Consider the following 22,559-nt stretch of genomic DNA (forward strand, 5'->3'; position numbering starts at 1 on the left):
ATGCTGTTGCTAGAACGATTTATGTACCGAGAAGAGCTCACGCTTAACGTGGCATGAATCTACGAATATTACTTCCAGTCCCTATGATCGGCCCCTAGATTGCGTCCGGACAACTCCGTTGCCTCCTACCAGGCTACCTAGTATGCCCTCTGGACGTGCTTGTTACTCAACGTTGCATGTATTAATTCCACAATAGCGGCTCTGGTGCATCGTCACTAGATTCATCTTGACGTTCAGCGCAACCTTGAATCAGTTCCGCTCAGTATCTGGATACCTTACAAGCCTGTGCCGTCGATAGCTTGCCGATTGACAGAATCAGCCGTGCGGGCTGAAAGGCTTCGGAGTCGCTGAAGTTAGGCGTTATAGGCGCTCACAGATCTAAACCTAAGTGGCGGGATTGTCCGTAGCGCCCCAATTCCAAGGTGAGCGAAATTGGCAGTTTATTGACGGCACAAGCTTGCTTATTAGGGTAACCGAGCGGTAGAGTACCTAATCTAGGCGCTCTAGACGGCTACAAGAGCCCGGAGAAGACCGCAACCATGCTTATAGAAGTCAGTTTTTTGTTATCATGTGGGTTCATGCTATCTGTGGTAAGACTTCACATACTGTAGAGTATGCAGTTTTGTACCTCCTGTTGCGCCTGCCATCTTGGCCTGTACACGCACCTCCCAAGCTTGAACCAGACACAGGTGGTAGTGCTCTCTCTTCAATTGTCCATTGATCGTGCCTGCCGAAGGGATGGCACATACCTTCCTTCACTTGGCGGCACGAGTCGTACCTTCCTCCACACAAGGGTCGTTCTTCCCTCCTCGCACGAGTCTGTTGCTCCTTCCCCTCGCGTCTGTCGTTCCTTCCTACTTCCACGAATCGCGCCTCGTGGTCATTTGAATCGTAGCTTCCGTCTCGTTGCCCCTTGCCTCGAACATGGCTGACTCCTTCCTTCTCACACGAGTGCTGCCTCTCTGTATCGCTCGTGGCTCCTCCTTAGTCATGTATGTAAGAGCGAGGCGCGCCCTCAAAACGTCCGCGGATAGCCGTATCATGCAAAGGATATCGAGCGTACCATCCCAGGGGTAACATCAATGGTTAAACTCATGGTTATGCTGGCCCTCCCGTCCTCTCCTCTTCGCCTCATCAACATCCTCATTCCTCCCTTGCACAGCACCACTCCCATAGAGTATACTGTCCACATACTCCGCAATGGCCAAACTAGACGTGAGACCCGGACTCTCAATCCCAAGCAAATTGATAAATCCCGGAAACCCCTCGTCCTTCTCCTCCTTGATATAGAAATCCGCAAAAGTCGGTCCAGCTGTCCCACTCGTCTTCCCCAGTTTCGGTCTAATCCCACAGTAATCCAGATCGATAGCACTCTTGTCAACACTCGGCAGATAAGTAGCAATGAACTCGATCGCCTCCTCCAACCGACTCGAACTCGGCACCAGCGCATCAGGCGCACTCGGATCCTCAATCCACTCCACATCCGGCCCAAACCGTATACGCCCGCTCATATCAAGCGTGAGATGTGTACCGAGCCCCCCATGCCCCGGCACAGGCGCCGGGTACAACAACGTCTTCGGTTTCGGGTGACTTGACGCATAACTGAAATACGTCCCCTTCGCAAAATGCGGTTTGATATGTCGATGCGCCGGCAGTATACTATTACTCAAATTGATCGCGTCCAACCCCGCACTATTAATCAACACATCAACATCAATACTATCCTCGCTTTCGTTCTCCTCCGGCGTCGCACCCCCAAACGAACTCGCCATCAATGGGTCCTGTGTCCTCGTGAAGATCCGGTACCCACCGGTAGATAACTTCTCAACCCTTCTCACACTAGTATGCAACACCTCCATCCCACCTCTATCCAAGAAATCCGCCTCAAGGAACTGCATGTAATTATGTGAATCGACAATCCCCGTACTCTCACTCTCGAGCACGCCAGCGCGAGCACACACATCCGGTTCCCTCTCCTCAATCTCCCGCCTCGACAACCACCTTGTCGGCACATTCTCATATCCAACCTCCCCCGCAAACTTATGGACTTTCTCCAACTCACTCATCTGCGCCTCATCCTGCGCGATAATCCACTTCTTCGTGTTGCGATGGGGGATCCCGTGTTTAGCGCACAAATCATAGAGTTGCCGCTTCCCACTCAGACATAGATCTGTCTTAAGCGTGCCGTGGCCGTAGTAGAGACCCGCGTGGATGACTTCGGAGTTGCGGGAGGATGTCTCGCTGCCGACCATGCCGTGGCGTTCGAGGAGGAGGGTGGAGGTGTTGGGGTGGTGTTGTGTTAGGTGGCGTGCTATGGCGAGGCCGACGGCGCCGCCGCCTATGATGGCGTGGGTGAAGTCTGCTTCACGGCTGAGTGTTGTTGAGAAGCTTCTGGGCTGGGTGATCGTGAAGCCGTGAGGTCGTGTACGGCGTGGTTGTAGAGCTTTGAGCAGTCGTGTGGACTGTCTAGCAGCTATCCTCTCCATATTGGTTGGAAGGGATGGGGCCCGCTTGCTTCGCTTTGCTACTGATGTCCTGGAGCAGCGGTGACCAGTTGTCTTCAATATCGAATAGACTTATCAAGCTTGTTGAGCTACCGTAGGTGTGTATGGTCTGGAACTACAGTAGCTACCACAGTGAGATATTGGTGTTTGGAGCAGTGCTCGTATTCTGCATGACCTCGCCCATACCTTAGCTCAATGTCGCGGCAGAACTACATTACACTCGAACCCGAACAAGTCAAAGATTAGAGAAGATGTGCAAGAACAGATACGGTAGTGACGGTACGAACAAGCTGGCTGGTGACGCACAACTCCTTGGATTTCATGGAATAAAATACCATTTTATCAGAATCTGGAGGTGCCGATGATGTCAGTGGTGATCTGACAGATAACACAACCAGAGGCAGTGTACACTGTACAGCTTAGGATCGGCATTACGTTCATAAGAAGAGCAGATAAAGATATCGGACAAGGGCATCAGTTCAGAGAGTATATGAAGCGCACGCAAACAGGACCTATACTGCGTCCGGTACGCCTTAGACGGACCCCGACTCCCAGAAGAGCTGCCTCGCTGAAACGCCAGACAAAAGCATATATATGTAGCATATATATGTCCAACACCTAACAAAATAACCTTGCTGTCGGAGTTATGTTTGCAAATATGTCCAAGGGAGTCCACTTTAAACCCCATCACCGTAAACCACGAAGTCTCAAACCACTGCATAGCACACCGAACTCTTCAGCTCACGGTCCTCCTCTTGTCTCTCTCATTGTCGGCTCTAACTCCGTGGTTGCATCTGCAGGACTGAAGCGTCCACTCAGTTCCTTCAGCTGTCTCGACAGCAAAGAATCTCTGGCCTCCATCGGAATGGGCGAAAAGCTCCTATTCGAACCGGCACCACTAGGAGGCGACCTCCACGGAACAGGTGAACTCCGCAAGGGAGTGGTTGTGCCGAAGCCTGTTACTGGTGAAAGCGGCCGCTCTGCCTTTTTGGCAGCCCTCAGTGTCTGCGAATCATTGATGTCTGGAAACTCGAACGGTGTCCTCTGCTTGTCGTTGTCTTGACTGCTAAGACTTCGAGCTGCTGCCTTTGCTCTGGAAGACACGCGGCGTAAGTCAAATGCTGGCGCCGCTGGAGCTGATGGTCTAGAACGATGGCTAGAAAGCGGTGTCGGCGAGGCTGGGGATTGTGCCTCGAGGAAGCCTTCCATATCACCAAAGAATTGAGGTGAGTCAAGATCCAATGCATTGACGGTGGGCGTGGTCGGAGCACTCTTGGGCGGTTTTGCCGATCGCTCTGGCTGCGAAGGCTTCCACGTGCTGAACTTGGGCTCTGGAAGCTGCAATTCGTTCCGTAGTTTCTCCTTACCGTCCGGTACACGATTAGCGAACACCACTCGAACGTTGTCGTACAGGTAGAAGCGGTTCTTAGCGGGACAGCAAAACCTCAGGTGCACAAGGTATCGCAGTATGTGCTTGTCCTGAAGTGGATCAGCCATCGCTGCCTTCATACTTGTGTCGCCCTGCATGCTGTCGATGATTGGGCCAGTCGAGAAGCTTCGTTGCCTGACAAAGGTCTTCGTACCTGCCTCCATGCCACTCAGATCATAGGGTATCAGAAAGAGCTTGACGGCTGTTTTATTTGGATTTTTGATCATAATCTGAAGCTGGCCCTGCTGAGGTACTCTGTAAGCACCACCAACATGTAGCTTCGAAGCATCCATCGAGGTTCCGTCCTCATCTGCAGCTGGCTGGCTGTGGGTCGACCGTTGGACTGTAGCGGTGTCCGTCTTGCCCTTTTTCGCTGCCAGCACTACCGGCTTAAGGCTTCCACTGAGGTTGACTGTGCCCACATATGGACTCGGAGCGTGGTCTGAGAAGGACTCTGCCCCAGCAGATGCAGGATAGCTGTAGAAGACAGCTGGAAATGGAACACTGACGTGTGCAGGACACTTCAAGCTTGACGGACAGTCACCTTTGCCCATAACACCAATTTGAGCCACGAAATCCAAGGGCTTCGACGGTGGGGTAGACATACGGCCTCTGAGGATGGACTCTTCGAACGAACCCACCATCGACTTCCTGCGCCTCGAACCGCTCTCAGAGGTCATGCTAGGCCCTCGACTCCGGCCAAATGCTGTCTGAGAATTTGTCCTAGGATGATACGTGAAGGAGTTCAGAGAATGGCGTGGATTGTGAGCTTGTGTAGGCAAACTTGCTTCTCGACGTAATGCTAGAGCAAAAGGTCGACTAAAGTTCGGCGGTGTAGCATCGATGGGAGTCATGCTAAACGTATGAAAAGAGCTGGGAGGCATGGTCCGACGTCTTGTATTGTCACGCCTCGGTGTTTCCTGCTCTGCATCACTCGAGGAAGATTGATCTCTATTGCTAGTAGAGTAGACCAGTGGGCTTGTCGGAGCTCTCATAACGAAGCTGGACGACAAGCTGCTGCCCAGTGATGGAGCCCTTCTCCGCTGTGTAATGGTAGTACTAAGCTGACTCAGTGCCCTTGCGTTAGGCATTGCATCGAGTGATGTTGGACGTGGGCTGGCGGGGTACCAATTTGACGAAGAAGCACTGACTCCTGAGGTAGAAATTGCAATGCCTGGCTGATAAGCGGGAATTGACCAGAAATCAGATGAAGAATCTGACTCGACTTCAGAGAAGTTGCCTTTATGGAGGGCTGACCGTGGCCTGTCGAATGGTGCTGAAGGCGGACCAGGTTTGGACTCTGAGTTCAAATGCTCCACACTGGTGGTTGAGGGGGCCGCCTGTCTCTCATGTTCAGCACCCTGGGTACTACGTCCTTCTTTCTCAGACTTCATTCTGCGTTGGGCTACCAGAGCCTCCTCTTCATCTCTTAGAGCTTGGAAAGCTGAATTTGGAACCCATGTTGGTCGTTGTCCCCGTTTGATGCATTCCATCAGTTCCTCCCTGCTGCTCGTTCTCACGACTTCTGCCGGATATTCTGTTCTTCTCCTCTGTTCTAGTTCATCCGATTTGTATGGCAGGCTTTGATCGAGCTGCCATTGTTCTTCGTCCATCGAGTCTTCCTTGTGCCTCGCCATAGTCGAATGTGTTTGGGTGTGTTTCTCGAGTTTCCGTCTCTTGTTTTGGTGGCCCGATCTCTCATTGCTACCGCAGACGAATGGCATTCTCTGTCCTCACCTCAACCCTCAATGACATGAAGGATGTTCGAGCTTTTCTAGTCAGCTGATTAGGCCTATTCGGCATGAAACATGAGCTAGTCAGTGGAGTCATTGCGGTGAGTGCATTGAGCAAGTCAGAGCTTCCATGCTGAGGAGATGAAGGTACCAAGGGCGAGATAGGGTCCAAGCTGCGAAGTCAAGGCGGACGGGACAGGGAGTAGTCACGGCAGGAAGGAACATAAGGCAGGAGGGAGGTAGTCATCATTGACGTTGAGATAGACAAAGCGTGCGAGTCCGAGAACGTGACAGGATCAGGTGCTGTCATTCCGACCACTGGAGGACACCGGACGGGGCTCGGGCGTGGCAGAAGTGCTGTGGGGTAAGGTATTCTAGCTCATCCGTCATCTTATCGATTGGCGTTGGCTTGCATCGCTTGCATGTGGCAGAAATCTTCAGCCATTCGTTCTTTTGTTCGTCCAGGACTCGAAACTGGAGTCTCAACGCGTACTTGTTCCTCGAATCCGCGGTAAACACAACAATGAGTAAAAGGAAAAGAGAAGAGGCAGGCGACGAAAAGCCAGAAAAGAAGCAGCGCAAAGGCTTCAGTGTCGGTCCTGCCAATCTTCCTGACGGCACCTACCGTCGCAAAACACAGAAGATCAAGAATGATTTGATACAGAAGGCGAAAGTGAAGAAGGCATATGCGAAGCTGAAAGCGCAAGAACCGGAAGAGGGTGACGAAGGGACAACCTACGATCCGTATGCAGAAGCCGAGGATCCGACACGGCCTGCAGTACGGCATGATTCTGGTGACGAAGATGGAGAGGCAGAAAATGGCACTCAGGCGACATCAAATGAGATACATCCCGAGCGACAAGCTATGCTCGACAAACCAGAAGAGGAACAGCCAGCCGAGGAGCTGAATTGGAGGAGGAATCAAGGACGGAGAAGAGATGGAAATGATAGAGGTGGTAGGAAAGACCGACAGCCCAAAGGAAACCGTGATGTGGAAAGACCTGTTAGATACAACAAGGAGTTTGCGCAGGCCGAAGAGAGGAAGGCACAAATGGCAGCGCGGGAAAGAGCGAGGGAACAGCGCGAGAAGGAGCGACGAGCCATGGCTAAAGCACGGAAACCTGGTAAAGATGGCAAGCAGAAGCTTGGTAGACAGAGCAATGTTCTGCTGAGCAGAGTTGAAAGGCTGGTTGGAAGTGCTTGACTTGTTCAGAGGTGACGGGTTCTGCATTCAGATCAACTAGTACACTCTACTAAAAGGTAGCCAGACTCATATCAACTGTATCTTCTATAAGGGTAGCTAGATGGAAGACCGGAAACCTACTCTATGTTATGCGGTGTATGGTTCTCCATCAAGATGACAGACTTTTGTGGTCCAAACCCTCATTGCAAAAGATGCTGCCCACCCAATAACTCAACGCTCAAACGCACATATTTTAGGGATCTACTCTGGTCTGTCGGTAAAGACAAGCTCGCAATGATCCTGGAGAAGAGTTAGTAACGCTCGATACAGTAGACTCGGGCAAACTTACCTGTGGAAAGATCGTCGCAAATACCTCAATGTCCTCGCTCTTCTCGGTCGGGAAATGCTCCCAGTCCAGAAAGATACTGGCCTTGCCGATCATAGCCATTAGATTCAGCTGAGCATACGTCTGGCCTAGGCAGTAGTGGGGACCGGTGCCGAAAACAAGCCAATTCTTCACCTGCTGTTCTGCTGTGCCTGAAATCCACCGCTCTGGGTCAAACGAGTCCGGATCTGGGTATGCTTCGGGGTCGTGTGTCGCAGGCCAGACAGATGGGATGATCATCTGTCCTTTCTTAGCCGTGAAGTTTGGTGTAATCGGGTAATCTTTCTTGACGAGGTAGGGCACCAGGATTACTGGTGGCCTGTACCGAAGTGTCTCCTTAACAACCGCTCTCGTCGCAGTCATAGACTCTAGAAGGTCCATTGAGAAGCGGACATTGCGGTCACCATCTCGGAGCCTCAGGTTCTCCTCTCTGACCTTCGCGAGCCATTCTGGTCGGTCAGCCATCAGTTGGAAGAGCCATGTGCAGGCACTACTTGTTGCATCTTGGGAAGCGAACAAGAAAGTGAAGATTGTTTGAGAGATCTCCCAATCCGTGAAGTCCCGAAGTAGTTGTGGTGGTTTCTCGGATGCATCCACCTCTTCTCCTTTCGCAATTCGTTCTCGGTACTTGGCAGAGTCCTGCATCTGTTTGATCCAGGCGTCCATGATGCATGTCACATCTCCTCCTGCGGCCATTCGGACCTTAGCTTTGGCAGAGCATTTAGCAAACTCATCCAGGACCATGTCCGCAGCCTTCTTGCCGTACCAGGATTTCGTGAACGGAAGGATGATAGGAAAGTTGACAAGCTCGAGAGCGGCAGTAATGAGGTAGTATTCATGAGCAATTTTCGTCACAACCTTCTCAGGCATATAGTGACCGACGAACGTACGGCAGCTGACGGCGCACATCAGCTCCCGGAAGATAGGCATGAATGCTTTGGGCTTTCCCTCTTCCTTGCTGACCCGCACGAACTCCTTGAAGTACTTGTCGTAGACCTCCTCTTGTCCTGGGAGATAGATTTCGAGCGCTTGTCGGGTGAACAACCCATTGAGGCCCTTGCGATAATCGACATGCTCCTTGCCGTCCAAGAACACCCAGTTGGTCGGTCGAAGGAGCTTGTAAGCGGCGTCCACCACACATGGCTTGACGTAGGCTGGAGAGTTGAAGATCTTTCGAGCCATGTCTCGAGACGAGGCAATGATGACGAACCTGGGTCCTTAGTTAGCGTATCTGCTCCTTTCTCTCTGTGAGCTGCTTACTTGTGGAAGACCGAGACGCAACTAAGCTCGCCGCTGGCCCATTTTGCTTGGTATTTTCTGAAGTCTGGTCTCACACTTTCGAGGAAAGGTCCAATGAATGGCATCTTCCATGCTGGGCCAACGATTCCATGTTTCTGAAGCTTGTATGACCCTGTTCACAGTTAGTACCTCTGTCGCATTGCCTGCGTCGCGTACCCACATTGATCGTATGTGATCGCAAGCAGCAGCAAGGTCAGCGACAGTGTCCAGAAGTTGACTTGCTGTGCTATGCGATCGACGAAGCCGGACGAAGGCGGAAGCTCATACTGCGCATTCGCTAGAGGCGACACAAAGGCCGTGTTGTTGACCTCCATGATTTGTTCGATTACCGGGAGGATTGAGGTTCTGCCGCCGATTGGCAAGGCAAGTCTCACAAACGGCACACAGCGCCCTCCAATAGACTCGAGATCTTGGGGTGGAAAGAGTCCAACTATACTCGGGCAATTGCAAGAGGGAAACCATATAAACTTGCCAGTCTTCGAAATACTCGTTCTGCGAGCACCATGGGGCAACTGTTGAATGGTCTTCTTTTTTTTGTGACCGCTAGATTCAATGATTGGTGCACATTCCGATCGGAACTTGCATGGGCCGAGATGGTCTCATTATCTACAACGACCCCCTGATGGTTCGCAAGCGGAAAATTGCTAGCTTACCTAATGCAAAAGCTTAACTGATGCATCAAGCCAGGGGAAGTCGACAGCTCCTCCCGAGGCGTATCAGTAACATGCAGCAAAGTTACTTTTACAGATCAACGATCATCTGTGCATGCAAGAATGCCCACGGTTCCTTGATATTAACCTGCAGATCTTTGATGACGAGGCGAATGAGCGCTGCATGTGTTTCAATACACTATCTCTCACTTCGCCTAATTCGCTTGAACGCTTGAATCCGAACGTCAAAAACATAATTGATGCGGAAACTGGAACTATCATCCATCCCACACGTTGCGTTCATCCATGCTGCCATATCGTGGCATTCCGCACTTTGGGTCGTTGCTTGACCCTACTTCCTCTTCTTCCTCTTGTTCCGAGTCACTCACTGCGTGCTCTGGAGGAGGATGATCAGGCTCGACCTTGCTCGGGTCAAATCCTTCACGGATGTCTTCTCCGGATTCCTCTGAACCGATGGAATAAGTCCTCACGAAATGCTTCTGCTCTTGGTTGTTCCAGGCATCTCCACCCTCCTTTCTAGCTCTGACACGCTCCATCTGCTCTGCCTCTTCGTCCTCCACCACTAGATCGACTAGTTGCGACTCGTCGATCTTGCCTGACTTGGATGAGGAGGGGCTGAGGTCGCGGTGCAGCTTTGACTCGAGTGGATCTTCCTCTTCATCACTTGATCGAGAGGTGCTCCTCGTTTTGCCCTTATGTATGCGATGTTTCAACTCACTCCTCCGCCGACGCGCATGGTCTTTTGTCGGCTGGAAGAGATGTCTGTTTGCCGATGTGGTCAATAGTGAAGGATCTCGGTTCATCCAGTCCTCTCTGGTTGCGAAGTGGACTTCTATCACGGGATAGTTCCAGTCGCCGAACTCCAGCGCTTTGGCATTGTTGTAAAGTCTTTCGTCTTCCGGGTCAATAGCAAGTTCCCAGTCCGGTTCAGCAGCTCTGTAATCGTGTGCGTCACCACGAGCATCTGGCGCTGCGCCCTCTCCACCAGTTTTGGACAGTAGTGGTGTTCTGTCGTTCGGGTCACCTGGTTTCGGTAACCAGTACTTGCCCTTCCCCCCTCGCTCGTACCTCATCCCTTGCATCATACGTGCTACTCTAGCGTTGGATTCCTCGTGGGCGATAATGCGATCACCAGAGTCGTACGTTCTGTAGTCGTACTGCGCCCCCCGCCAGGTCTCTTTAGTATCCTCAATGAGATCTCTTGGACCAAAGGCGTCTCTCAAGGCAAACTTGACCGGCATGCGTGCAGCAGAGATAGTCACATCGGCATAGTCGTGCCATGAGAACGCATACCAGTGACCAATAGCAAAGAGTGGCATCTCGAAGCATATCAGGGCATCCTGAATAGCGGCAGCCAGATTGTCAGCGCTGTAGCCTGGTACATCAGTTGGTATGGCACCGAGGAATTGCAGGATTGACAAGAAGAAGCCTTGCCAATATGAGGCGAATATGATGAGCTTGATGCACAAGAACTTCGGCATTGGTCGAAACGGAGCCAGATCTTCGGACATGCACACCCAGAACATGGCAAGAGCATACAAGCAAAGAGTAATGCTAATGTTGTAGAGGATGCCGGACCAGAGATAGCCCGATGCGACACCAATATAACCTTCCTGATATGTCCCGGTCGACTTCATGATGATAGTTGAGACAGCCAAGATGGGCTTCAAGTAAGCATATTGCAGGATGCCCCTCTTGAGTAGTAGAAAAGTATGAGGATCGGATATATCGACCTTGGAGAAGCACAGATTGAGAGGCCATGGGTGCGACTTCGGGGCCCGTCCATGCATCATGATAATCAGAGACCGCTCGCCACCAAGAAAGTTTATCAACAGCTGGAGGAAGGTATATATGGTGAAGGCTTCGTATATGTCGCGAAGAGGATCGAGGTAGAAGGCCGCTGTCAGTGATTCCACTGATGCCCACGATGAGGCGGCGTAGATTGGCACCATGAGCAATATGCGAATAACATATCGCTGGAGCAGGGGCTTGCGGTAGTTCTTGGTCTGCAGCCAGATGGCACTGGGCGATGTTAGCCCACTATTTCTTTGGAGTTGGAGCACAGTAGCAGTAGTATTGCCTCTTACATGAAGGATATGAGCGACGAGATCAGAGCAGCTACACCAGCCAGGACAATGACAGCCTTGGCCAATCTTGTGCCTGTTCCCCCCGATGTGTGTATCTCAATGACTTGATCCATGCTCTTTGCCTGTCGAACGTCGTCGGAAACACGAATGACGAATGGTGGCAGTGGGCTGGACAGTCGACTACCGCATGTTGTTGGTTAACAATGCGACTCGCGGTAGGACTTAATTTAGGCGGCTGGACTTGAACGGTAGGATGCGTGCGCAGGTGTCTGCCTTGCTCGGGGCAATTGCAGCTGTAGGATTTGGTGGTTTGCACCTGCTTGAATGGCAAGTCGTTAGCTAGGCAGATGGATTTATTTACCATTGCTGCACGAGAAAGCGATGCAGTGCGTGACACTGGCATGCCCATGATCTGCAGACCCCACCCCTAAAAAGACGTCAAGGCCCGAACGCGCAGTTGCAGCCGACTCGGAACCATGAAGCATAAACTCGACGAGATCGCGACTACTCGAGTATTGTACTTGCGAATGTTGCTGATGAGCTTTGCACTGTTCTCTTACGAGGAATGAGCTGCCGCAGCGATGAGTGAGGTATCTCACGGAGCTCGCAACGTTAATGGCGGCCTTGACAGGCTTGACGTCCCAGACCTTGGGCTCGTCGCAGTCCTTCAACTGGTAGGCTGATGCTAGACTATCTCCCGCTGCCAAATACTGTATATGCTGACTGGAACAGGACATGGAGCATTGAGCTCGTGACATCTGGCATACTCGTGCTCTGGTTTCTCTTCTACCTCAATCGGCTCTTTGCGACCGTCGTTTCCTATGCTATTCGAACATACACATGGCACAAGTTCCGAGTCTACATTGACATCCGCTCCTTGCAAATCAGCTTCCTTGGAGGACGTATATTCTTTAAGGGCGTCCGCTATCATGGGGAGAACGAGACTGTCTACATTCACAATGGTCACGTAACTTGGAGGTACTGGTTGCGCGTGACCAAGCAGGTGGACCTCTCCGAGTCAAGAACCTTAGGAGGAGACGAAGGTAGGAAAGGGAAGAACGAGAAAGACGAGACTTCCGAGTCCGGAAGCGAAGAGGCTGCTTCTAACCACAATTCGAACCAGCCCGAACCTAGAATCCTCGCATCTATCAATGGTCTGGAATGGTTTATTTATAATCGAACTCCTGTCTACGATGCCATTGTACAAGAAGCCGGAGCAAAAGCGAGCAGCAGCGCCGATGACGAAGGTCTTTCTGCTACCAATGCCTTCTCCAAGGCCGTCGAGAACAGGTTCAGGAAGCGCTCCAGAGCTCAACCTGATGCCGACGATGCTGTGTCTCTAGCGGACGAGAAAATGGAACCTAAGAAAAGCCTCTCAAAATCCCTGTCTTCAAGCTCAGACCCCTCCGCTCCTGAACACAGCGATCAGAGGTCCTTTGCAAGTGGTGCATCTGATGGCGACACAGAAGTGAGCTCCTTTTACTCAATCATGCTTCGCTTCTTCCCTCTCGGTATTGAATGCGCGAAAGGTGCCGTGTCAATTGGCAACGAGCATACAAAAGCCATCATCGTCACCACCTTCGATAGAGCACGTGGTCACATTGACGCCGCAGCTTCGGGACCCGCCGACATCTTCAGACAGGTTTTCGATTTTGATATTGAGCATCCCGTCGTGCAGATGAAGCCCAATGCGGATTACCATCTCCCTCAAATGGCTGCGGCAGAGCGAATCATCCTTGGCCATGAAGCCGTATTGAAACGCAGACCCTGGTGGCGCCCTAGTCTCCATCTGACCAAACATAGAAGGACTTTCACCCACGGGCTACGCAATCTCATCCCTCTTTTCCGAACCTCAGTGGCTAGCCTCCACGGACAGCACCAGCCCGGCGTGGACGATCAACCCTACATCGCGTTCGCTGATGCTCAACCTGAGAGCCACGGGTGGCACGGGCTTGATCGTTACATGGACGAAGACGAAGGCGATGACCATCACGCATGGGTACAGATTGAATACGCCCGCTTTTCCACCATTCTCGATTGTCCCCGTGTACACCTCAACTTCCACTGGGACACTGCGGGCACCGTCAAAAGCGAACACGAAAGTCCACTTTCCTCCGGCCTTGCTGCCGATCTCAATGGCATAGCACCGCCCGCCTACGGGATGCATCTCGATGTATATGGAGGCTTAGTAAATTATGGGCCGTGGTCTGACCGCCTAAGAGTAGAGGTACAAAACATCTTCGTGCCCTCTGGCTACAAGAATGCAGCGCCGAAAAATGTTCTGTCAGAAGGAGAGACACGCCTGAGTACGACAATGACCATCACGGTTGACATCAAAGATGAAATCACGCTTCGTATACCAAGCAGAGAAAGCTCGAAAGACTGGCGATGGCGTGGGCGAGCCACGGCTGTGAGGGATGCAGCTGCATTGCGAAAGCAACAACAACGTCGCCACTTTAGATTCCGGAGGTCTACCAAACGCAGGCTGGGTCCCGATGTGAGACCGTTCGGCTGGATATCAGTTGCGGCTGGAGCTCATTCTAAGGTCCGCTACGTGATGGACATGTATCCAGGCGTCGATGGATATCGCAATACCCTACAGCTCAGCCTTAAGCATACAAAAGCAACCTCTAGCGTCAACCATGCAACACTCTGGGAGTGCGACGAACAACAAGTCTCTGCCGATCTGTCGAATCCGCTTGGCTGGAATCATCTACACTCTTGGCGTTTTGATATCATGAACAAGCACATGGATCTGTTCTTGTTGCGAGACCATACATTCCTGCTGCTAGACCTGATCTCCGATTTTACTGCTGGCCAGAAGTCAGACTACATGACTTTCATGCCTTTCCATTACACGATCGGAATCAAGTTCCTGGATCTCAAACTGTTCCTCAATGCGAACGACAACAACATTATTGACAATCCAGTCGACCTTGAGGAGAATGCATTCCTCGTGCTAGGTTTCGATAGACTAGTGGGTCAGGTTGACATACCAATGCGTTTCTTCTCACCAGCACAAAGCAGCGTCAAGTTCCAGGGTGACGGTAGCGACGCGAAATTGACATTGAAGACACCCACCTGGCACACACTGCACAACTTTGGCGAGGACGAGACGATGGCCACTTTGAAAGCCTTACACCTCGAGGGATCCTACAACTATTTCGCTGGTACAAGTCCTAAATTAACCGACTCCTTGGTTATGGATATTATTGGCGGCACTCCAAAGTTTCATCTTCAAGGATATCTGATACGTTATTTCATGAATGTCAAGGACAATTATTTCGGCGACACCATACACTTCAGTACTCTCGAAGAGCATCAGGCCAAGCTCGAGAGGAGTCAGCGTGGCGAAGATGAAAAGAAGCCACCCACAAAGAAGGAGAATGACCTCGATGTCATACTTAGCGTTCGCGCCGAGAACGCTGTCGCTTTGATGCCAGCGAACATTTATTCACGAGAAGAGAACTTGAAAGTGGATGTGCTGCTCATTGAAGCAGATATGCGCTTCACCAACTATTACATGGACTTGCAAGTGTCCTCAAGCCCTATCGAGGTGTCGACGGAAAGAGATGTCTATAAGGGCGATCGCCTTAGAAGAGACGCAAGTGGGTGCCAAATGTTCATCGACGGCATTTCAGTCTACGGCCACAGGCTGTTTGGCGCGCCGCCAGCTGAACCAACCTACTTGTGCAATTGGGATTTCGACGTAGGAGAAGTTCTTGGAGAGTGTACTACTGATTTCATGCGGATTCTGGTCACTGCTGTGCTGTCTTTTGTGTACACTATGGACGATGACGACAATGCACTTCCTCACGTTGAGACACCTCTCATTCCCGATGTCACCTTCCTGCGCATGAGGGCAGCAGGTGTTCGAACATGGATTGTGTCGGCCGACACTGCTTTTCTTGTGGAAATCGCGCCTACAAATGTTGAGCTCAATGATTGGGCGAATCAGCATTTCTCGAAGTATGTCACGGTCAACTCTCCTTTGCTGCTTGTGGCTGCGGTCGACAGCACCAGCGCGTATAGGCAGCGAGATTCTGCCGACAAGTTTGTGCCTACGCTTGCATGCATACGGACTTCTATGAAATTGGCAGTGCTCAACCGAAAAGCAGACTTCGCACACAACCGAGGCTTGCAACAGGAACATATTCGATTCCACGACTCAAGGACACACCGAGCAGATTGGCTACTTCACAAGCAACATCACATCCCTGCCGAGCATCGACTCACTAACTGGAGCCGTCAACCGCCAGCCATGCCTATACCTCCGATGCCCGAGCCTGTGCCCTCGCCTTCCATGGCAAAACCCCCGGATACTACCCCAGGTATCAAGAGCTCTTCCAGCCGATGCAGCTCCTTCATCACAACGACACCCTTTGCAGCACAAAAGCAGGTGGGAAACCAAAGATCTACAGGCAAGATGGGTGGGCTTCCTGCATCAGTCAATCGCGATGCTAAGTTTGGGGCTCAAGCACAAGACACGAACGTTCGTTCACGCCCTACTGGCTCACATCCGGTATCTTCACGCTGGACGAAACCGCTATTCCAGCTGCAGAGGATACAGCCTGACCTCAAACATATGCCGCGTCTTACTGACATCGAGCAATCTGTCGACTACGATTCATATAATGACAGCATGGAAGATGATGACTTCCCAGCAACCAATGAAGAGTCCGTTCACGATGGTATCTTCTGCAACCTGGTCAACGGCATTGTTGGGTTCTGTACACCGGAGCTGATCAGATCTGTTGTGACTCTGCTCAATGAGATATCGCCGGAAAGGCCTGAATCGATTCTTGATGATCTGCAGATGCAAGTCGTGTCAGGTATCAAAAAGTTGACCAATAAGCATACCAGTCAGATCGATGATCTCGCTTTCCGATTGCCATTTTCGCAAGTCCGAATAGTTAGCCCACATAATCCATCTGACGCTGACGCAGGATTTGATCAATACGACATCAAAATGAATGGTGTCCGCGCCACCGTCCGGATTGCGCCCGAAACCCACACAAAATTCCTGCAACCACAGGTACTGACGCATGCGAACATAAGGCGATTGAAGCTTGAGGCAGCGGAATGCATACCGCGCCACAACACCTTTAACTCTGGTGCGGAAATCTCGCTGTCGGACGCCGGCTTGTGGCTCAGCCTAGGGGGCGAGGTACGAGCAAGAACCCAAATCAACGACATCGAGGTGAGCACTGCGGGCCAAAACCTTAACAGCCTTGCAGGTTTGATACAACGGAGTGAAAGTGTCGTATCTCGGGCCGTGCAGCAGATAAGACGTATCGATCTGCCAAATCGGACGCAGCACTTGCTCTATCACCTGACATCTGCCAAAGACCCTGTTGACCCGTTCTTCTTGAGCCGGCCTGTTAATGTGCTTCGAACCGTTGAACAGCATGTCAGGGTGCACGATTCGTGGAAAATGATCACTCGCCTCCGGCACGTTCTCTTGACACGGCTAGGAAAGCAACATAGGACGGACGACTGCTCGCAGAACTGTTTGGACGAAGATGGATCAAAAGCTCGCGAGCACATCCTATCGTCATTCGATCAATGGAAGATTTGGGAGAACGCCGAAGGAGACGATGATGCCCTTGTACAAGCCGTCTTCGGCCCTTCAAAGATCGTCCATTCGTCCCAACAGCCTGCTGACATCGAGCTCGAGGTTTTACTAGGACGCGCAGCGGTTACCCTTGATCCTGGTCCACATCAAAGTCAACTGTTCGTGCAAAGTCTTGACCTCAACTTTGCTGAGAAGCCGTCTCATGCGGCACGATCGTCTGAGAAGCGGCGACGTATAAGCAGAGTGGCACAGGCTTACTGCGGTGCTGTTGGCTGCCGTTTGCATTGGGAACTGATCAATCTTGCCGAGAAAGTCCTCGACCTATCCTTTGCATACGGCGTTGGTCAACCGGCTGCGGAGCCGTCCGAAGCCGCTGAAAGTGGTCCGCAGCACAGCGTCGTCGACCTGTTGGTCATAGTAGGTGCAGATGCCGCATCCCTTGAGGTGGAAAGCGATAACCTAAAGCTGTCGACTGGCGTCGAGCGCTTGAAAGCATCGTTCGCAACTGGCACCCAAAAAGCTGAGAAGAGTGCCACAAGCCTTGTCCTAAGCGCAGCTGCAGCCCGCCTCAGGCTACGTGGAAAGAGGAGAAGCATACTTGGATGCAAGCTCACTGTGCCAACAGTCTTCGTTAACATAAACGACGGTTCATCAGTTCCCGACGGCAAAATCGTTCTTCATTCTGCTGCTACTTGTGCCAAACTGCGATTTCATCTCAAGGAGGATGTACTAGGACTACTGCAAGTTGTGCAAGCCCTTCTGACCCACGAAGTTCCGGCGGTGCAACGCCTTGCAAAGCTGATCCCAACGAAAACCAAGGATGTACCAGCAACTTCTGCCAGACAGCCAAGACCAAGCAAGGAAGTCCAACCTCACATTGCGCTTTTCCTCGACGATTATCTCATGCATTTCGACCTGATGACCTATTTACAGTATGAGATATCTGGTACGATAGCCCGAACATCGGTCGTACCTCGCAATGCCAAAGAACTCTCCGTGCAACTTGACATCAAGGAGACCAGCCATTCCTTCGACAACCCAGTTGCACATACCGACAGATCGAAGTCGGTCCTCGACATGCCACCACTGACAGCAGTTATAACACTTCGACTGCTTCCTGATCGGGTCGTGGTTGATACAAAGGCTACAATAGAGCTTATGCTCCTGGAAGCATCTGCTGTTCGTGCTTGTTTCGACGCTGCATATCAGCCTCAGACTATCGAATACGTGAAGGACATAAAGAGTCACATCGCAGGAATCCGACGCAGTATCGATGCGGTTTCCCCTCCCCAGGACGTTGTTGTGCAAGAAAGCTCACCTAAAGTCGAACAGCGGTTGATACAGTATGCCGGACATCTGGTCTTGGAAGGTGTTCGTTTACACTGCAGCGCGCCAGCAAGCCGGCCAGATCAGGACTATGGAGTCGACCTCAATGTTGCCTTGGACACCACGACTATGCGTATAGGCAATGCTCGACCTCAGACTAAATCATTGACTAAGAAGCCAAACTTCAGTTTCGTCATGCAGGGAGTAACTGTGGATCTGGAGCGTGTGCGCAGGAAAAAAGAGAAGTTCGGCCAGCTAACAACAAGCTTCCGAGTTTCAGCTATCACAGAAATTGATGGCGATGATCAAGAAGTACAGAATTTCCGCATGCTGAGTAACGCTATCAGTCTTGATCTTCACACCGAAACAGCAGTGCTTGCCGTTGACTTGGTCACGTTCTTACAAGCACGTATCAAATCTCTCACAGCCGCAGAGGATGCGAAGAAGCTCAGGCCCTTACGACGGCTTACGCTAGCTGCCACAAACGCCAGACCACCAAGCCCAGAGAAAGAGGTGCAGCCAGATGAAGCGCCTCCGATGGGTCTGCTCAGCTCAACGTTCTCGTTGGAGTTCAATGCTATTTGCGTGCGTTGGCTACTGAGCGCGCCAATGCCAGACTCTCCTGTTCGCTCCGCTGAGGACATGGTATTCACCGTGGCTAAGATCGACCTTCAGACTAGACGCGAAGCGTCCGCGCGGCTCTCCATCAGAACAATGCAGCTCCAATTAGTGCCTCAGACAAGCTCAGATCCATTCCAGCGCAGTGCAAATTCAGCTTTGCTTCCCGAAATGATCTTCAATGCAGCATACGCACGGGGCACAGCCACACGCAAGTTCGCCTTCAAAGCTGCGGGTAAGTTGCTAGACGTCAGGCTGGCATCCAACTTCATCATACCCGCGTCAGCTGTACAGAGGTCCCTTGCTCTCGCTAGCGCCGAGGTCCGTAATCTCAAGCTAGCTACGACAAATGCTGACACGACGTCTTCGCAAGCTCAATTGCCGAAGCTACTTGGCAAGAGACGCCTTGCACAGCTGTTAGTCTTCGCAGAATTTGGTGGAGCAGAAGTCACTGTATCGCCAGTCAAGGAAGATGCACAAGAACAAAGCTCCGCTTTTGGATTCTTGAAAGGTGCAAAGAGATCTCGAGCAGGCCGTTATGGTCAAGCTGTACAAAGTTCCACCGGAGAAGAGGCCACTCTGCGGGCTCCTGGCATCGCCTTCCAGGTCGAATTTGCGGACAACGGCCAAGGCGACCCTACTCTGAGCACGGAAGTGCGGGTAGCCGCTTCATCGAACACGCTTGCGCCTTCGTTGGTTCCGCTGATCTTGGAAATTTCGTCAAGTGTCACAAACCTCATGGAACAAGATAACACTACATCTCAAAAGGACGAAGACACGGCCAAAGCAGATGCAAAGGACAATAATCAAGCCTTACAGCAGGTGCAAGCTAGCGACCCGACGGCCATCCTCGGCAGAGTGAAGCTCAATGCTGGACTTTGGGTGCAAAAACAAGAGTTTAGTCTGACCTGTCAGCCTATCGCTCGTGTCTCTGCTACTGCTCAATTCGATGAGATCTTCGTGGTTGTTAACACTGTGCAAGCTCAAGATCAAGAGCGCTTCTTCGCAATAACGACCACATTTAGCAATTTGGCCGCTTCGGTCCAGCATGTCTACTCGCGAGAGTCTACTGCTAGCTTCGAGGTCGAGTCTATTATGGTGTCTCTGATGAACAGTAAGCACTTTAGCGACAGAAGTGGCATTTCAGCTATTCTTGACATTTCTCCTATGAAAGCATATCTCAATGCAAAACAAATGCAAGACTTCTTGTTATTCCGAGAAATATGGTATCCTCCGGAGCTGCGCGCAGCTCCAAAAGCGGCAGACACAGCAACTGGTCAAGATGCTGGTCAAGGCCACGTCATTCAGAGATTCCAAGAGGTAACATCAACGGCTGTGCTACCATGGCATGCCGTCGTCTCGATCCAGGAGCTCAAGGTACAGGTCGACTTTGGTCAGAGCATCGGCAAAGCAGATTTTGCCATTGAGAAGCTCTGGGCCTCCTCTAAGAAGAACTCTGATGCTGAGCAAAATCTATGTGTTGGGTTCAACAAGGTCGGTATGGAGAGCACAGGTCGCATGAGCGGGTTCGTGGAGTTACAGGGCTTCCGTGTACGAACAGCGATCAGATGGCCCAGAGTTGAGAACAAAATCCAAGCACCTCGTGTGCAAGGATCCGTTGGCTTTGAGCACCTACGTGCCAAGGCGGTGTTTGACTACCAACCATTTGCAGTGGCAGACATCTCTACATTCGATTTCCTGATCTACAATGTACGACAAGGTACCAGCAGTGACCGACTTGTTGGCATATTAGATGGAGGCAAGGTGCAAGCTTTCGCCACAACAGCCGCAGCCGCTCAAGTCCTTTCAATCTCCCAGGCTTTCGAGCGACTCATACAAGAGAAGCAGGAGGCTTTCGAAACCTCGCTGCACGAGCTGGACAGATATCTTCGACGCAAGTCGGCCTTCCCATCGTCGACCTGGAAGTCACCTCCTCAAGACAGCAGCACACCTCCAGGAAAAGCACAGAAGTCGAGCCACGCACCGAATCTACATGTGGATGTCGTGATCACACTGAGAGCGATTGATGGTGGCGTGTTCATGACATCTTTCTTCGACGAGATGACGTTGAAACTCGCGGCTGAGGACGTCCAAGCCCGTTTCGCAGTCGGCGAGGCAAACAGCAAGACTCATAGTGGGCTTGGAATGAGCCTTGGTCAGGTACGCCTAGCACTTGCGACAATGAGCAGACCGAATGCGAAAGCGCTAGGTGAGGTATCGGTCACGGAAGTCATCGACCGAGCAACAAGTGCCAGAGGCGGCACAATCCTGAAAGTGCCCCGTCTTGTCGCTTCCATGCAGACATGGCAGCAGGCACCATCTAACGTCATCGAGTACATCTTTTCCAGCACGTTCCACGGCAAGGTCGACATCGGCTGGAATTACTCACGAATCAGCACAATTCGCCGCATGTGGGAGAGTCATTCTCGTGCTCTTGCTCAGAAGATGAATAAGCCATTGCCACAATCAGCGATCAAGATTACGGCTGAGCCAAAGAATGAGGCAGCAGGGGGAGAACAGGAGAAGATTACTGCTGTGGTCAACATGCCACAGTCGAAGTATGAATATATCGCGCTGGAACCACCGATTATTGATACGCCCCAACTGCGAGATCTTGGTGAAGCAACCCCGAGTCTGGAATGGATTGGTCTCCAAAGAGAGCGACTGCCACATGTGACGCATTCGGTAATCATAGTGAGCTTATTGGAGGTGGCTAAGGAGGTTGAGGATACGTATAGCCGAATACTGGGTTCAGGATGAGCAGGAAGATTCAGGTCGTGCAGTACTTTGGTTTTAGCGAAGGCGTCTGGAGTTACCAAAAGCATACAGTCCTGGGAATGAGCCATATTTGTCGATTGCAGTGCTTTTCCACGCCACAATCAGTGAGCACTTGACGTGCCACTATCAGTAGTTGTTCTTGGTCGAATCGACGTGAATAAAACTCTAGTAATAGCTTCATATAACCCGCTAATAACATAACTATCTTGATTTACTTATAGTGTTTGGCGTATATAAAGAGCTACTTATACAGCGAAATGTAAATCTTAAGGATAACAGAACCAAAAGCGCGAAACCAGTTGACTATACTTATATCAAATGCAAACGGTAATCAGTACGGAGTGATGATCGGGTTCGTAGTCAATCTATCCACGGTACATAATAGCCGTCCGATCCAATCAAGTACCATGTTCAAGCATCAGACCACACCACCCTGACCATCTTTACGCTCGATCGTCCTTGGATTGCTTGAACGTTTCATCCTCCTGCTGAGTTCTCGGGATGCAAACCTACGCGTTCGAGTCTGGTCAAGCAATTTGACAGTCGCGGATGCCCGGTCTCGTTGGGATGGCAGTTGCGGTTGTCGCCATGTACGTACGATGGCAGGGTTCCGCTCTTGGTGACTTACATGAAAGTCTGAAAGGACCAGGATTCGACACAATGAAACTTTAGATCTAAGCAGGGTGAGGCAGCGATGTCTCACCCTTGAAAGCAGCAAGCCGAAACGAGACAGATTGTGTGGGATGCATTGTACCTTGCAGGGCATGTTTGAGAGCTGTATTTAACCGCGTGCTTGTGCAACAGGCGCGATGCAGTTGACGGCTTTGACAGCCACCATGCAAGCCAATGAGCATTCGTGATCGCTCGCCCTGAAGAAATGTCACGACGTGGACGCCAATGCATGGTGCAGGTCGTTGGCTTGATGGTATCCGCGTATGATCATCTATCTAATACACACGCCTGTTGGTTAT

The 22,559-nt window shown here is 51.4% G+C and overlaps 5 protein-coding genes across 5 annotated transcripts; 2 read left to right on the plus strand and 3 right to left on the minus strand.

Moving 5' to 3' along the window:
• Positions 1 to 1,079: 1,079 nt before the first annotated feature.
• On the minus strand, positions 1,080 to 2,486 carry PMZ80_003264 (uncharacterized protein; the record flags this gene model as incomplete). The annotated part of the gene is made up of 1 exon (XM_064871693.1): positions 1,080 to 2,486. The coding sequence occupies one exon, from the start codon at positions 2,484 to 2,486 to the stop codon at positions 1,080 to 1,082; it is 1,407 nt and encodes a 468-aa protein (XP_064732073.1).
• Positions 2,487 to 3,245: 759 nt separating this feature from the next.
• Positions 3,246 to 5,570, minus strand: PMZ80_003265 (uncharacterized protein; the record flags this gene model as incomplete). Its single annotated transcript, XM_064871694.1, has 1 exon — positions 3,246 to 5,570. The coding sequence occupies one exon, from the start codon at positions 5,568 to 5,570 to the stop codon at positions 3,246 to 3,248; it is 2,325 nt and encodes a 774-aa protein (XP_064732074.1).
• A 619-nt stretch (positions 5,571 to 6,189) lies between these two features.
• Positions 6,190 to 6,870, plus strand: PMZ80_003266 (uncharacterized protein; the record flags this gene model as incomplete). Its single annotated transcript, XM_064871695.1, has 1 exon — positions 6,190 to 6,870. One exon carries the CDS (start codon positions 6,190 to 6,192, stop codon positions 6,868 to 6,870), a length of 681 nt encoding a protein of 226 aa, XP_064732075.1.
• Positions 6,871 to 7,110: 240 nt separating this feature from the next.
• Positions 7,111 to 8,847, minus strand: ERG5 (RNA polymerase C-22 sterol desaturase; the record flags this gene model as incomplete). The annotated part of the gene is made up of 4 exons (XM_064871696.1): positions 7,111 to 7,149; positions 7,199 to 8,444; positions 8,495 to 8,645; positions 8,694 to 8,847. The coding sequence occupies 4 exons, from the start codon at positions 8,845 to 8,847 to the stop codon at positions 7,111 to 7,113; spliced, it is 1,590 nt and encodes a 529-aa protein (XP_064732076.1).
• Positions 8,848 to 11,906: 3,059 nt separating this feature from the next.
• Positions 11,907 to 21,570, plus strand: CSF1 (Macrophage colony-stimulating factor 1 receptor; the record flags this gene model as incomplete). Its single annotated transcript, XM_064871697.1, has 2 exons — positions 11,907 to 11,965; positions 12,024 to 21,570. The coding sequence occupies 2 exons, from the start codon at positions 11,907 to 11,909 to the stop codon at positions 21,568 to 21,570; spliced, it is 9,606 nt and encodes a 3,201-aa protein (XP_064732077.1).
• Between the last annotated feature and the right edge of the window lie 989 nt (positions 21,571 to 22,559).

The sequence above is a fragment of the Knufia obscura genome, assembly GCF_036327395.1.
Source record: "Knufia obscura strain CCFEE 5817 isolate CBS 148926 chromosome Unknown scaffold_3, whole genome shotgun sequence".
Lineage (NCBI taxonomy): Eukaryota > Fungi > Ascomycota > Eurotiomycetes > Chaetothyriales > Trichomeriaceae > Knufia > Knufia obscura.